Genomic DNA, 15,774 nt, shown 5'->3' on the forward strand with positions numbered 1-15,774 from the left:
CCGCCTCACCATCCACATCCACGCTGAGAGCCAGCAGCTCTTAGAGAATCACAGTTGTAACACAGGCACGCAAAGCAACCGGTGAGCTGTTGCCATTCGTGCACAGAAATCGCCTCAGGAAGTTGAAGAGGGGAAAGGAAACCGGCGGGGGAGGTGACACCACACTGGAGCACGAGTGCCCGCCGGCCCCCACCTCCGCACCCACGCCCCCAGCTCCGCACCCACGCCCTCTCCCTACCCACACCCCCAGCTCCGCACCCACGCCCTCTCCCTACCCACATCCCCACCTCCGCACCCACGCCCCCCGCCACCCACGCCGGGCCCGGCCAGGCCCCGCGCCGCCGCCGTAGGAACCGTCCTGCGGCGGAACGTTTGTGCCGCGGCCCGCGGGTCGGGGGGCGGGTGCCGGGAGGGCCCGGGGCGGGGGAGCGATGGCGGCGGAGAGGCGGTGGGGGGAGCGGGGCTCTGCCGTGCTGGAGCTGCCCCGCACGCCGCGGTTGGTGTGCGTGGAGTACCCGGGGCTGGTGCGGGACGTCGGGGCCATGCTGCGGACGCTGGGAGGAGAGCAGGGGGTGTCGCGGGTGAGGGGGGCCGCGGGGGCTGGGGGTGGGCCGGGGAGGGGGCTGGAGGCGGGGGCGGGCCGGGGCCAGGCGGCACCCCGCTGTGGGCCCCCCTGTCCGGGCCGCTCGGGCCCAGCAGCCCCCCGCGGAGGCTCCACGCGTGTTTTCGGGGCGATGCCGCTCGCCTGGGCCGCTGCTGTCCGCGAGGGAGGAGACGGGCGGCGTCGGGCCGGATGGGAGCGGCTGCGCGTCCCCGTGGTGTGGTGCCGGTGTTGGCGGAGCAGGGGCTCATGTCCCTGCGGCGGCGCGAGGGGAAGGGGCTGGTGGCCACGGGTGTGGGGGTGTGGGGCCGGGGGCTGTCGGCAAAGAGAGCGCGGGGGAGACGGGTGCGCGGGTGCGACGCGAAGGGAGACTGTGCCTGCCCTTGCTGACAGATCTATGCGGACCCTGCCAAAAGGCTGGAGCTGTATTTCCGCCCCAAGGACCCCTACTGCCATCCCGTGTGTGCCAATCGCTTCCCCACCTCCACCGTGCTGCTCAAGGTGAAGAGGAGGACCAAGAAGAAGCAGCAGTTGGGCACGGAAGAGCAAATCCGGCCGGAAGTCCGGTTTGAAATGGAGATTCTTGGGACCGTCACCACCGTTTACAAATTTCAAGGTAAGACTTGGATGTGGGTCCACGTGGCTTAACGACGAGCATGTGTGAGGGGAGAGGGAAGTGTTTCCCTCTGGGAATTGAGGACTGGAAGGACAATCGCGTCTGCTGTTGTCACAGCCTCCTTGCTGTATAAACCTTTGCATAGCCTTATCAGACTCCTGCTCCTGAACGTTGAGCGTTGTGAGAAATATTGTTGTATTCACAATGAACTTCACCGTGTTTTAACCTTTGTTTCTTACAGGAATGTCTGATTTCCAGTACCTGGCAATGCACTCTGGTCCTGATGGCAAGCCAACCTCCATGTATGACAAAGTCCTAATGCTCAAACCAGAGAAGGAAGAATTTTTCAATCGAGAATTACCTCTCTACATCCCGCCACCAATTTTCTCGCGTCTGGACACTCCCGTTGACTATTTTTATCGGCCAGATATACAACACCGGTGAGTGCCTTTTCTCATAATGTAGTAAACAGCTGTGTTGGTTCTGGAATGGAGAGGCAGCGAAACATTTTTGTGGTTTGGTGTATACTTCTACCAGACAAGTCTTCAAGCTAAGATTTCCTTTTTCACCACTTTTCAAGTGATGCCTCCAATCCATTCTGACTTCAGTGTGGTTATAGGATCTGTGCTCTTGAAGCATCAGGGCAGCACTAAATACATTGTTCATGTATTTCACCTGTTAAAGCTGCTGCCCCCTTCTGTTTTATCCCTCTTGATTTGGCACAACAGAGGCAAAAGAGCTTGAGAAACTGCCTGGCAGCAGAACCTCGGCAAAAGTCCGCTTGAGGACTTGCCCGTATTGGTGATCTGGTGCAGGCGACTGCCTCCCCCAGCACGCCCCACGCAGCGTGGGGTGCAGTGAGCCTGGCTTTCTGCCTGCTTCCAGTGGGCTGGAGCCGAGGGGGGAGCGTGCAGGAGTCGATGCCATATGTTCCCGTGAGGGCGCTCACCGGACCTGTTCCCTCCTGGCCCCCGGCTGGTTTTGCCAGAAGAACAATCTGTGAGATCTCCCACAAGAAACATCTTTCATTTTCTCACTGTAGTCCTTCATCAGCACTTAAAAAAACCCCATTATCTTAGCTGCATTTCCACCTTGCCTTGTCCCCGCACCCCACTGAGCTGCAGTAGCTACAGTGGAGCAAATGCAGAGGGTGAAGCCTTTTGTGCTGCAAATGCATTTCATGCCGATCAGTCGCCGGCTGCCTGGGGGTTTTCTGTCAGATAGTACAGGGGACCTCAGTCATTGTGCCACTGGATGTAGCTTTGCAGGGTTTTTTAATTGGAATGTTCTTTCCTCAGTGGTGTCACAAGAGTCTTTCATGGTACCGGTATGTGATTCCAAGATCCGTAGGCAGGTGGGGCCAAAGATAAACCAACCCATTGCTCGCATGGCTGAGTCCCTTCTCTTCGGAAGTGTGGAGCACAAACTTCCATTTTGGCATGTTCCCGTGAAGGCTCCGAGTCCGTGTGTGCCACAGGCAGGAAGCAAACCCGATCCTTTCCCTCTGTCTTAGGGAGGGGTACAACAATCCCCAGGTGTCTGGGGAGAACCTGATTGGCCTCAGCAGGGCCCGTCGCCCGCACAACGCTATCTTTGTGAACTTTGATGATGAAGAAATCCCAACGCAACCCCTGGATGCTGCCGTACAGACCTGGAAGAAAATGTGCACCAATCCTGTGGATAAAAAGGTGGAGGAAGAGCTGAGGAAGGTGCGTGCCTTACTCCTGACTTGAGCGCTGTGCTGCAGCGTGCTGTGTAGGAAAAAACTGCATGCAGCCCTTTTCTCTGACTCCCCCCAAAAGTCTTGGTGATTGTAACTGACTGATACAGCAAGTATCGGTAGACGCTGCTGGCACTGCTGTCTTCAGTTCAATTATGCAAGTCAAGATTTGAATCTGTCTTTGCAGCCAACTCACGTTAAGTTCCTTTTTGTGCCTCTAGTTCTTACATTACTGTGCTGATAGCTCATACTGAGGGCCAAAGGCCCCGATACGGAAGAAAGTCCGCTTGGAAAGCTGAACTGCCATTAGTAGCCCACTTCCCCCTGTTTCCACGGTTGTTTCTGTGTTATTTTAGCTCTTTGAAGTCCGTCCTGTGTGGTCTCGGAACGCAGTAAAAGCCAATATCAGTGTGCACCCGGACAAGCTGAAACTTCTGTTGCCGTATTTGGCCTATTACATGGTAAGTCTGTGCATCTGGCCTTGTGCCTGTCGGAGGCTGCGAGGAGGCAGAGCAAGGCAGCATCAGCTGGGTGTTCCTGGTTCTTTACAGTTTCTGAGGTCCCACCACTAAGTACCGGAGCTTCACGTTATGTGAAGAGGAAGAGGGAAGGAAAGCCTTGCTTTTGAACAGAAGTTAAAACCATGGAGGATTCAGTAACTCTTTGCTCCATTGGTTCTAATTGGCTTTGCAGTTCAGTCAGATGCTCAAATTGAGTGTCTATCCGGCAACGATAGCAGAATTTTTGCAAACCCACACTTTGTGGTGACCTTGCCAGTTAGTTTGTGAAAGCACGCAAATATTTGGGCTTTGATGCATTGATTGCCCAAGTTTCAGCTTATGAATAGCAGTGTGGCAAGTGTGGAAGATGCTGGTAAAAGACAGAAAAAGACTTTTGGGGCAACGAGGGGAAATACGAGAATTTTCTAAGAAACTCTGCAACGCTGTGCTGTTTTTTTGTAACCATCTTCCCCCACGTGTGTTTGTGCAGTTAACAGGTCCTTGGAGAAGCTTATGGGTTAGGTTTGGGTATGACCCCCGAAAACACTCTGAAGCAAAGATTTATCAAGTGCTGGACTTCCGAATTCGCTGTGGAATGAAATACGGTAAAAGGGCCCAAACCAGAGAGATGCTCTCTCTGCTTTCTGGTTAATCCTGGTAGTACTTTTCTTTTGGCTTGTTTTTCAAACTCTTTTGCCCTAGTTCTGCTCTGATGAAGATGACACCTTTTGAGTCTGTTGCTTACAGTAGTTCTTCTGTAGACTCCTTTACTACTTTGTTTCATAGTATGCAATATTACGTCTTTCCTCATTTGGCACATTGCAAATGCAACGGACTGCTGGCTGACTTTCCTCCTCCATGTGTTCCAAGCCCAAGTGGATGTAGCAGACCGTCTTCCCTCTGGCGCAGGGGAGGCACTGAGCAGTAGATTCTGTTGCTTACCTAGTCGCTTTTCCTCCAGGACCTCAGCATCTTGTGCTGGACGTGAGGTCTCGGACTTTGGGACAGAGGGTTCCCATGCTCTGATTTTGCAGAGGGCAAGTTGAGGGAAAGGACTTTCTAGGTCATCCAATAAGTCTGTGACAGAGCTGGCATGCGGTCATTACCATCAGATCCCATCTCCCTCTGTCCAGGTTAAAGGGGTTTGTTGATCTGATAGGTCTCCTCTCCCCGCCTTGCTTAAGGCAGCATATCCCAGAGACCAGCCAGCCTTTCACGCAGCAGTCCAGCACCTCTGTTTCTGCGCTAGGGATGCTCTGCAGGGCGCTTGCCCTCAATTCACGATTGGTTTTCTTTTTTCACCTCTAGGTTACGCTCCCAGTGATATGCCCGTGAAAGCAAAACGCAGCACGTATAACTACAGTCTGCCCATCACTGTCAAGAAGCCAGGTATGCTGTGCCAGCAGAAGGGCTGTCCGGCTCTTCTGCTTCTTTGTTTACCCGAGTCGCAGTAGGGAAGGGTCTTCCCGTGTTCCAGCTGAGCCAAAATTGGTTGGAGCTTTATTTCTGGTTGTGGTATGGTGCTGCTGTTAAAGCCAGTAGAAGAGTCTGGTGCTGGGAAGTGGTGTGAGAGGCCTGGATGCACGTCTGGCTGAGCCACAGTATCTGTTAGCAGACAGAAGGGAGTTCTGGGGGCAACGCTGGGAATTCAGCATTCACTTCTGTTCAGTGATGGTGCAGAGTAAGGGGAAAGTTGTTCTCTTGTGTTTGTCAAAGGAGAGTAGAAAAGGTTAAAGTTATGAACAGACACGCTGCGGAAAAAGCTGCCAAGCTCACCGCCTCTCCTGTGAGCGTCCGGTAACGTCTCTGAAGAACGAGCAGCACGTGCTCAGCTGCTGGGTTGGTCTGGTTTGTGCTGACCAGCAAAGTTGAATCAACGTGGAGACGTGACAGTACAATGCCACGGAGTGAAAGATGTCCCTAATTAGGACTCTCTTTTTTTGTCTTTCAGTAAGTCATCCAGTCAGTGTACATGATCTGAAACAGGGGCTTGGTACGTCTGGTGCATCTGGTGCAAAAAAGCCTGCCTCCAGCAGGTATAAGCTGAAGGTCAGCATTACTCTCTTTTACCAGAATCTCGAAATAGCTTAGTGAAAAAGGGGTGTTTCCTGTTTTTTGCAGTCATTAGGGGGACAGTTGTGAGTGAGTTGATGTCCTCAGGTTTACCTGGGAAGCTGCTGTCTGTACACATCACTACAGAACTTGACCTGCTGTGCGCTGAATGTATTTCTTACATGCTGCAAGATGGGATTGGTACTCTCAGCCCTAGTCTTAGCTGTGGTGAGCATTGTGTTTCAGTTGATAAAACTGGCACTCCTTTATGGGCAGTGAAGTGCAAAAAATCAGGATGTGTTTATCAGGTCGTCCTGCAAAATCCAGCAGGGCAAAGTAAATATTTAAACGGGAGTCTTTTATTCTTCCCTTTTTGCTAGAATGAAACCTATGATCCACTGTTACGCAGCACCAGGCTGCAGACAGAGGTGCAGTTTGACGAGGTGAAGCGCGTTCTCTGGCCGACTGCGCTGTTGTGACTACAGCTGCAGTGAAATTCTGCTGCATCCCTCATTCGGCTTTCTCTTTTGCCATATGCAGAGCTATGCCTTGGAACTGATTTGTGTTGGAAGTGCCTTGTTCTTGAATCAGCCCATCGGAAGCACTTTTCAGTTATGCCAGAGTTGTCCTGCTACACCATAAAATGCACGTGAATCCTTTCCTTCTTTCCTCCTCTTAGGAATCCATCTACATTTTCCGAGAAGGAGCCCTACCCCCTTATCGGCAGATGTTCTACCAGCTCTGTGACTTGAATGTGGAAAGGTATTGCACGCTGGCGGCCAAGTCTTCTGTGAGAGCTAGATTTCAAAGCCTAGTGTTCGTATCCAGTCCCTTCCCCTCTCTCTCCTTGACCAGAAAAAACTTAAGAGGTGTTTGGCTTCTGAATAAAAATAGAACAGGCTTTTCACACATGAACTTCCTTTCCCTTATGACACTTCCGTGGATAACCAAATATGCTAGTCCAACTCGGTGAAGGAAAATGGAAGTAAGGCATAGTCTGTCTGCTTCGAAGTCTACACCTGAAGGTAGAAGGCTAACCTTTCCTTGCCTTTTGCTGCTTTTTAGCCTACAGAAAATCATCCGTCGGAATGACGGCACAGAGTCAGAGTGCACGGAGCGGGATGGGTGGTGCCTTCCAAAGACTAGTGATGACCTGCGAGATGCCATGTCTCTGATGATAAAGCAGATAATCAGATCCACGAGACCCGGTAAGGATGCTTCTGACCCTCAAAGTGTATTACTACCTTCCTGCCTACTACTGCAGCGTATTACTGCCTTCCTGCTGGTGTTAGACGTTGTGGGCTGAATAAGGATGTTGCAGTCAGCACCGGGGCAGTAGCGTTCCTGTAGTTGCCTCGTCCTTTGCGCTACATCTGGTGTTCTTTGTGTTCTCGCTCATCACGCTGCGTGAGCTGAGGCTGTTGTCCTGCAGCGTGAACGTGGGTTGGGATTAGGAATGGCTGGGAGTAAAGGTTTTCTGCTTCATCTTCCCACTACGACAGCCTTCAGGTTTTAAATGCCTTTGCCCAGTGATAATCAAGACCTTACTCTTCCTGATGTGTCTGTGGGTGGCATTTTACTTTCTGTTGATGTTATTAATTGAACAAGAAGTGAGGAAATCATTTTTGCGTGATACTGGGCCAGGGCAGTATCCCGGTGAATTAGGTCAGAACCAGCTAGGAGCGGAGGCACAGCACTGCAGATCAGCTGCTGTTCCGCTAGCATTCCTGGAGTGTGAGTGTGACAACAGATTGCTTTGGGCTTGATCAGATTCTATTAAGATGTGCAACATTAGCTGAGCCCCTCTGGCTTCTGCTTTCCTCTCACTTGTTTTATGAACTCTACTGCAAATGCCCCAGGTTTCACTGAGAGAGGTATCACAGTGTTTGGCTTGCTTTCTTTTTCTTTCTTTCTTTCTTTCTTTCTTTCTTTGTTTCTTCCCATTGAAGCTCTTTTCTCAAGTACAACAAGCAGCGAAGATGGCAAAGAGCAGCTGGCGTATGAGTCTGGAGAGGATGAGGATGACGAAGAGGAGGAGGAAGAGGACTTCAAGCCTTCTGATGGGAGTGAAAACGAAATGGAGACAGAAATTCTGGACTATGTGTGAACTCGGCGAGCAGTCTGGCTGCTGTTGGACAGAAGCGCCTCTGCTCTTGATCCTTGAGCGCTGAGGGTTCAGCCGCCGTGCCCAGGATGTGGGAAAGCAGAACTTGCACTAAGATGCCGATGGCCTGTCTGCACTGACTGCGGTGCCTGCTGGTGGGCGTCATTCGGGATGTTTGGGAGCCAGTGCCTACATTTTTGTAACTGCTGGCTAATAAGCCCTCAAGCAAGCTCAGCAAACTCCCAGGAAAGAGCCCAGAATCCAAACCAGCTGGCAATACACCAGGAAAGAGGAGAAGTTACATTCCCAAATCTCTCCGTGTGTGGGAGGTGCACCTTGGCCGAGTTGGTGGCCATGTGGAAAACAGAAAAGGTGCCCGAGGAGGTGCTGGGGGGGCACTCCAGTGCTGCTGGAGTCCCTAAGGCAGGTGCCGCCCTTCTGCTTGTCTAAGGGGGACGAAGCTACTGTGCCATGACTTCAGCATGGAGCCTCGCTTGCCATCTTGGAAATAAAGCCAGCAGGAAAGCACGCTTTCCGGCAGTCAATAATTCCCTTCTGCGGGCTGTCGTGTATGTTGTCCTCACCAGCTAGTGCACTTCTCAATTCCGTTTTGACTTCCCCAGCAGTTAGCAAGGATGGAAGGAAGCAGGCAATGGGGCAGAGCTTCAGGTCCCCAGAGGTTGGCCACTCATTAGTGTGCCAGTGCTGGCTGGATTGTTACCAGCCAGTCACAGGAATTGAGGATCTGCTGGCATTTTGTAAGTCTTGTGCGTTCCCCGGTGTGTTACAAGTGCAAGGTTTCTCATTAGTGGCCAAGAATATGCTCTAATGCATGGTTTAGTATGATTTCAGCCTCCTGCGCTTGTGCGAGGCTTCTCAAGGCTTCGGCTTTTTTTATGTTCTCTGGAGTTTTGTCAGACTGAGATATTTCCTTAGGTTTGGCCTCCAGCACACAAAACAACATCTGCAGGGCTCTCACACAGTGACGCCAGTCTACCTCAGCCATGGTTTGGCCTCAGCCTACTGAAGGACAAGTGTGTAGAGGTTCCCCTGATTAACCTTAGAGCCAAGTCAGGTCACGGCACTGACACGCAGCTGCACTCCTAGCTATATATACGTCCACGTCCATTTGGGGACTGGCTCTTCAGGTGTGCAGTCACCATGGCTCGCTGGGAGATCCTGTGCTTTGCCTTGTGCTCCTACGTTGGGGTAGCGTGGGCTGCAACCGTAAGTACGAAAGCACTTCTCATGGCTTTGCCAGACATTTTGCCTGTGCCTGTCTGAATGAGCAAAATCCTGCTGTGTCCGGTCTGGAGCCCATGAAAGAGGGCCTGCAGACCATGACAGCCAAGGCAGGGTGTGTTCCTGCCCTAAACGTGGCAAAGGGTCTCACCAACGTTTTTCCAAAAGTTCCAGCGCAGCTCTGTGTCAGGTCTGGCCTGGTTTACATCTTCAGGCTGAAGGTCCTCACCTTCTGCCATTTATCTTTGGGAGTGCAGGGGAATTGCTGCTGCCTGTCTGCTCCAAAGGGCAGCCTGCAGGACATCTGCGCGGGCACATCTCCAGTAGCAGCCACCTGTGGGCTTTCCACAAGGGTCCAAAGGGGTGGCTGGGGAAGGCGGGCTGTGAGTGGGTCCATCTGGGGGCCCGGGCAGGGCAAGGTGTGGGTGCTGGCAACACGGGAAGCCAGAGGCATGAAGGACTGTGCAATGGATTTTCTCTTCTCAATGGTACCATGTGTAGCTGGGCGTGGTGTACACCGAGGGTGGTTTTGTGGAAGGCGAGAGTAAAAAGCTGGGACTCTTTGGGAAGTACATCGACATCTTCAGAGGGATCCCCTTTGCTGCACCTCCAAAGACTCTGGAAGACCCCCAACCTCATCCTGGCTGGGATGGTAAGATCCAAGTTTTGAATGCCTTTGGTTTGGGCTTTTATTTTCGCTTCCCTCTCTTTAGTCCGTCATTGACCAGCCAAAGATGCTGTTGCCTGCTTTCACGTATTAAGCAGCGCCATGAAAAGGCTCTTAGTCTCGTGGTGGGTATGAGAGTCTGTGTCTAAGCATTCCCAAGCAACTCACGTAACCACGTGAAGTACCAAAACCGCTGCATGGCACCTGCATCATCTCCCCTCCCCATGCCTTGGCTGTCCAGAGCTAGTTCACGTGGGAAAGGGTCCTACTTTGTCACTCCCTCAGACCGGTCACAGTGGCTGGGGAGGCTTTGCTGCCTCTGCACTGGACTCGCAGAGGAGAGGATGGACGGACGGACAGAGAGCTTGCAACCAAAGGATGGAGTTGATGCCTCTAACTAGGATGTGCTGTCTTCCCTCTCTCCTCTCAGGAACACTGCAGGCAAAAGAATTCAAAAATCGCTGCATGCAGATGACGCTTACACAAACTGATGTCCGCGGGAGCGAGGACTGTCTCTATCTGAACATCTGGATCCCTCAAGGGAGGAAACAGAGTATGTGCTTGGCAGAGACCTGGGGGGGAGATTCTCAGTTGCCGTTTGTGCACAAATTGCTCTGGAGCATCTCTCAGCAGCTACGTTCCCAGAGCGGGCAAGTGCCAGGAGCACTGATTTTCAGAGGGAAAGGTGGGAGCCATGTCAACCAATGTCCCTCAGCTGCAGCCTGTTGGGAGTTTCAGCCTCTTCTACAGAGCGTGGCCTTTCTTGCCCCCAGGCTATTGCAGAGCATCGTCTCTGTTCATGCCTGGGTGGAGGGATCCTCAGCGAGTGGTATGGGGATGGATGGGCGGCACCTTGTAGCTATGTTGCAGCTCACCCTGCTTTTCTTCCTCATCTCCCAGTCTCCACCAACATGCCAGTGATGATCTGGATCTACGGCGGCGCCTTCCTTGTAGGAGGGGGCCAGGGAGCCAACTTCCTCAATAACTACCTGTACGACGGCGAGGAGATTGCCGTGCGGGGCAACGTGATCGTGGTGACCATCAACTATCGCCTGGGGCCCCTGGGCTTCCTGAGCACCGGAGACGCAAACTTGCCAGGTACCGTAGCTGCTCCCTCCTCAGGGGACCCTGTCACGGGTCCCCAGCTTATCAGCTTTGCTGCGCCCTTGCTCAGTGGTGGGTGCTCTCTGTTGCTCAGGGAACTACGGGCTGAAGGACCAGCACATGGCGATTGCCTGGGTGAAGAGGAATATCAAGGCCTTTGGGGGTGACCCAGAAAACATCACCATCTTTGGGGAATCAGCCGGTGCTGCCAGTGTCTCCCTGCAGGTGTGTTGTCTTTGTCGGACCCCACCAGAGCCACTTCTCTTCTCTGTAAAGGGGAGAGATGGTCCCCTTGGCACTCGGCCACTTTCCTCCGCACACGCTGCCTGATTAACGTCCTCTCCTGCCCGGGGACAGCAATGCTCGGCCTCTTTGCTTTGTGGCCGCTCCTCCTTCTTCAGTTTAATCAGCCCCACTGCTGCAGGCACGTGTCCTCGCTTTTGGGACCTCTGGTGGAATAGCATTTACTTGCCATGTCCCCCTACTCTGCTCCTCTTCTCACCCCATCACCTTTTAACTTTAACTGCTGAGACTGTTAAATAGCACGAGAGCTGGCAGCTTCCCCGGGCCTGGTGCACAAGCTGTGAGGGGATGGGCCGGGTCTGGCAGGCGATGGTCACTTCAGCATTTTGTACGTGAACCCCCCTTGTTTCTATTTTGCACCGCAGATGTTGAGCCCAAAGAACAAGGGCCTGTTCAAGAGAGCCATCAGCCAGAGCGGGGTCGGTCTCTGCAGCTGGGCCATCCAGAAAGAGCCGCTTGCCTGGGCTACAAAGGTAGGGTGCAAGTCTCGCTTGAGGGAATGGGAAACAAAACCAGGGATTCCCTAGAGAAGAGGTTCCCTTTGCGTTTCCAAAGAAGGGCAATGAAGCTGGTGAAGGGTCTGGAGCACAAGTCTTATGAGGAGCGACTGAGTGAACTGGGGTTGTTTAGCCTGGAGAAAAGGAGGCTCAGGGGAGACCTTATTGCTCTCTACGGCTACCTTGAAAGGAGGTTGTAGAGAGGCGGGGGTCAGTCTCTTCTCCCAAGTAGCAAGCCATAGGATGAGAGGAAATGGCCTCAAGTTGTGCCAGGAGAGGTTTAGACTGAATATTAGGAAATTTTACTTCACTGAAAGGGTTGTCCAGCATTGGAACAGGCTGCCCAGGGAAGTGGTTGAGTCCCCATCCCTGGAGGTATTTAAAAGACGTTTGGCTGAGGTGCTTAGGGACATGGTGTAGTGGTGGTCTTGGCAGTGTTAGGTTTACGGTTGGACTCGATGATCTTAAAGATCTTTTCCAACCTCTGCGATTCTGTGATTCTGTGAAGAGCATAACTAGCAAGGGATTTGGCAGTAGCCATGCTGCCAAACACAGAGCTTTGGAAACATGCTGCTTTGAGATTAAAACCAACCTCTGCCTCGGTGAAGCTGGTAAGGAAGCCTGGCTTCAGAGGGTAATGCTGGTAGGTTTCTCTCTCTTCTCCTGCAGCTTGGACAAAAGGTGGGCTGCCCCACAGAGAACACCACCGACTTGGCCAACTGCTTGCGCGTATCTGACCCCAAAGCTCTGACGCTGGCCTACCACCTGCAGCTGATCCACCTGCCCTGTGAGTCCCCCGGGCCCTGCTGTGGTCCCCCACCCACACAGGGCTCACCGTGCCTTTGACGGGACGCTGGGGCGATTGCCGGGAGTGTTGAAGCAGTGCTTGTGTCCTTCAGAAAGGGGACAATAATGACAGCTCTCGCAGTTGCCCTTCCACAGGCAGGTGCACATTGCGCTGAGTGAACACTGTTGATCGTGCAGTGGCAGCGGTGGCAGAGGAATTATCCAAGGGCCATGCCTTGGCTCCAAAACAAAGCCCTGTTTGGGCTTTCTGTTCTGTGGAAGCAGCAAGAGCAATTCCAGAACACAGCTTACAAACAAAACATAATTGACCACAACCCTGCTATTTTCATTTGAGTCGCTGGGTGGAGTGTAGGACTCTCGCAGCAGGTAGGGAACGCTCCTGCTTTTGCCGCCTGTGAGAATCTCTTTCCCAAGAAGACTCTCCTCTCCTCCGCTTGCCCTCCTCATGCTCCTGGTACGTAGCCCCAGTATTTAGCCTTGCTCAGGACAGAGAGTGGCCAAGCCACTGCTGTGCAGCTGCATGGGCCGGAGCCGGCTGTCCTGGCAATGAGTGAGCGCAGGCAGATGGGGTGGGGAGGAGAAGTTCTGCTCTTCCCTACCTTTGGCTGGGCTTTTTGGGAAGGGGCTGGGGGAAGGAGGAGAGGAATTGCTGCTGTTACCTGCCAGTCCTTGGCTGGCAGACCTTTTGCTCCTCTCCCCTGCCTACAGGCATGAGGTTTACTGAACGTGATCCTGTGGTCACGCTGAAGTCACCACCCAAGCTCTTGTTCACCTCAGCCTATTCCTTCCACAGTTCCTTGAGCCGTGGGATATGCCAGGCCACACATTGGTCTTTTCTCAGCTCCTAACGGACTCCGGTTTTGTCTCCTGCTGCAGCTCCCCTGGTTCACACGCTGGTCTTCGCTCCTGTCATCGATGGAGACTTCCTCCCAGACATGCCAGAGAACCTCTTTGCCAACACTGCTGACATTGACTACATTGCTGGGGTCAATAACATGGATGGACACATCTTTGCTGGCATTGATTTACCTGCTATCAACCGCCCACTTGTGAAAATCACTGCGTAAGTGAAGGACGCTCTTAAAACCCTCAACAGGAGGAACCTTATCTTTAATGTAGCCCCCAAACTCCAAGGACTTAGACCTGAATGGACAGGGCACTACTTTCCAAGCAGGATCTCACTCCAAGCCAGGGTGCCTAGGGCCTATGTTGCCAAGTCCAGAGCCTTCAAGAGAAAGGACCAGCGAGTGGGGAAGCCTCCCCATATATCTTTAAGGTGCTCCTGAACCCTGAACTCAGCACCAGCGATAGGCTTGGCAGCCCTGATGCTCTCTGTCCAGAGCAGGTACATGCCAGACATGCTGGGCGCCCGCCCCGTAAGACTCCTCTTTGCGGGCAAAAGGAGCTTGTGGCCAATTTGGCCCCAGGCTGTCCTGCTGGGAAAGCTGGGAAGCACATGCCCGCCATCTAAGACCTGGAATGAAATCACTGGCTTTTACTCCACCAAACCATTGCTAACCCCAGGGTTGGATGTCAACGTCAACGGGAGCTGGGGTCCGTTTCCATGAGCCCTGCCCCGCTTGAAGGTGCCGGTCTGTAATGAGTTGATACTACTTGTCTTTTCAGGAACGAGGTCTATAATTTGATCAAAGGACTTACCGTGGACAGGGGCGAGCATGGAGCCAACGTGACATACAATCTCTACACGCAAGTGTGGGGTGACAAGCCGGACCAGGAGGTCATGAAGAGGACAGTGGTGGACCTGATTACTGACTACATCTTCCTGGTTCCCACACAGGGGGCACTGAATCTGCACGTGCAGAATGCCCGGTGAGCAGCTCAGCCCTGGCAGGAGCCCAAAGCCTGCCTGGGGGCCGAAAGGCTGCGTTTCCAGCGCAGGGGGCTTTGGAGCACGGTGAGAGGGCTGAACTTGAAGGAGGAGGCAGGCTTTTTGGTACCGAGTATACACTTAGCGTGGCTCGTACAAACGCTATTTCCCTAATGCTGCAAGGGAGTCATGCTAGGAACTTGCTTTAAATTCCCATTGAAACAAGTTTTTGCTTCTTACAAACATCAGACTTCCTCCTGGCGATGTTTGATGCCACGAGACATGGCAGTTGGATGAAGTGAGGGTTAGGGTGCTAATCAGAAATGGGAGATAAAAATTACCAGACAGAAGGATGTTTTCTGCTGAGAGCACCTCTTAGGTGGATGTGAGCATCTTCCAAGGCCGAATGCTGGCTCTGCCGGTATTTGGAGCGTGGTTATGAATCCGCACCCCTTCCTCTGCTCTCCACTCGCAGCTGCTTAGCAAGTCTCTTTTATTTCCCCAGGAGTGCCAAGACATACAGCTACTTGTTCTCCCAGCCATCCCGAATGCCCGTCTACCCAAGCTGGGTAGGGGCGGACCACGCTGATGACCTGCAGTACGTGTTTGGGAAGCCCTTTGCCTCCCCCCTGGGCTACCTGCCCAAGCACAGGACTGTCTCGGGTGCCATGATTGCTTACTGGACCAACTTTGCCAGGACAGGGTGAGTGATGCCGGTTCCCCATTTGAGGCTTGCTGCAGCACTTCAACCTGCTGCTTTTGCCTATTAACTTCTGAGGAGCCATTCCCCCAGGCGGGGTGTCCTCTGTCTGCCCTCGTCTTGTGAGCCTGGCTTTGTGTCTCCCAGCGGTGGAGTTTGCTCTGGGTCCTCCTCATCCAGAGAACACCTGGGGCCAGCAGAAGCTGTCACAAGTTTTCAGAACTTGTGAACTCTTCTTAAACTTAACAATGAGGTTGGTTTCCGAGTCCTGGCGTTCAGGCAGGAGTTAAGTCCCTGTCTGCAGCCCGGGACGATGCTAGTGGGGACCAAAGGAGGGCCTGCAGGTTGGCAAGCTGCTCCTAGCAGGCAGGATTGCTGTTGCTTGTCCCAATGTCAGACTCTCTCTTTGCACTCCCTTAAAGCCTCGCTTGAGCCGACGGGGTCCCTGCCAAACACCACAAGCCTTGCTGCATCCACAAGCTGCCCTGATGAAACTGAATTTCTCTGTCTCCTTTTTCCCCAGTGATCCCAACAAAGGGAATTCAGAGGTGCCCGTTAACTGGCCACTCTACACCCGTGAAGAGGGTTACTACCTGGAAATCAACAACAAGATAAACCAGAACTCTGTGAAGCAGAATCTGAAAGCCCAGTACGTGACTTTCTGGAACTCAGACTATCTGAGTCTGCCGCAGGTTGCCAACATCTCCGTGATCGACAAACTGCCATGGAACACCTTTTAAAAAACACCTTTTAAAGATGGGCCCAGTTCATTAAAGGCTTGCTTGTGACTGAGCAATTCTGGCTGCTCTGTGTCTTTGCCGTGCCAGGGTTTTCTCCCCAACACGAAGGTCGGGCAGCAAGCGCCATCCAGGCCCTGGGCCAAGCGTGTTCCCCCGACCCAAAGCCCAGCAATGTCCCGGGGAAGCTGCTGGCACCCGAGAGCCGCGGCTCGGCCTGCTCTGCCAGCCGTTGGGCTCAGGGCCTGTTTTCCCTCGTTGCTGGCAGGACGGGCCCGATCCTGACCTGTCCTCTG

General features: G+C 53.2%; 2 protein-coding genes across 2 annotated transcripts; both read left to right on the forward strand.

The window, feature by feature from the left end:
• The first annotated feature begins 430 nt into the window (after positions 1-430).
• Positions 431-8,120, forward strand: LOC142418045 (general transcription factor 3C polypeptide 5-like). The gene is made up of 11 exons (XM_075519312.1): positions 431-581; positions 995-1,217; positions 1,459-1,657; positions 2,731-2,926; positions 3,294-3,398; positions 3,928-4,042; positions 4,746-4,826; positions 5,389-5,486; positions 6,169-6,251; positions 6,555-6,697; positions 7,439-8,120. Exons 1-11 carry the CDS (start codon positions 432-434, stop codon positions 7,594-7,596), a joined length of 1,551 nt encoding a protein of 516 aa, XP_075375427.1. The 5' UTR covers position 431; the 3' UTR covers positions 7,597-8,120.
• A 157-nt stretch (positions 8,121-8,277) lies between these two features.
• On the forward strand, positions 8,278-15,546 carry LOC142418044 (bile salt-activated lipase-like). Its single transcript, XM_075519311.1, has 11 exons — positions 8,278-8,820; positions 9,337-9,487; positions 9,933-10,055; positions 10,403-10,600; positions 10,701-10,831; positions 11,275-11,382; positions 12,076-12,193; positions 13,090-13,276; positions 13,840-14,043; positions 14,547-14,744; positions 15,265-15,546. Exons 1-11 carry the CDS (start codon positions 8,755-8,757, stop codon positions 15,479-15,481), a joined length of 1,701 nt encoding a protein of 566 aa, XP_075375426.1. The 5' UTR covers positions 8,278-8,754; the 3' UTR covers positions 15,482-15,546.
• The last annotated feature ends 228 nt before the right edge of the window (positions 15,547-15,774 follow it).

Source organism: Mycteria americana, chromosome 17, assembly GCF_035582795.1.
Source record: "Mycteria americana isolate JAX WOST 10 ecotype Jacksonville Zoo and Gardens chromosome 17, USCA_MyAme_1.0, whole genome shotgun sequence".
NCBI lineage: Eukaryota > Metazoa > Chordata > Aves > Ciconiiformes > Ciconiidae > Mycteria > Mycteria americana.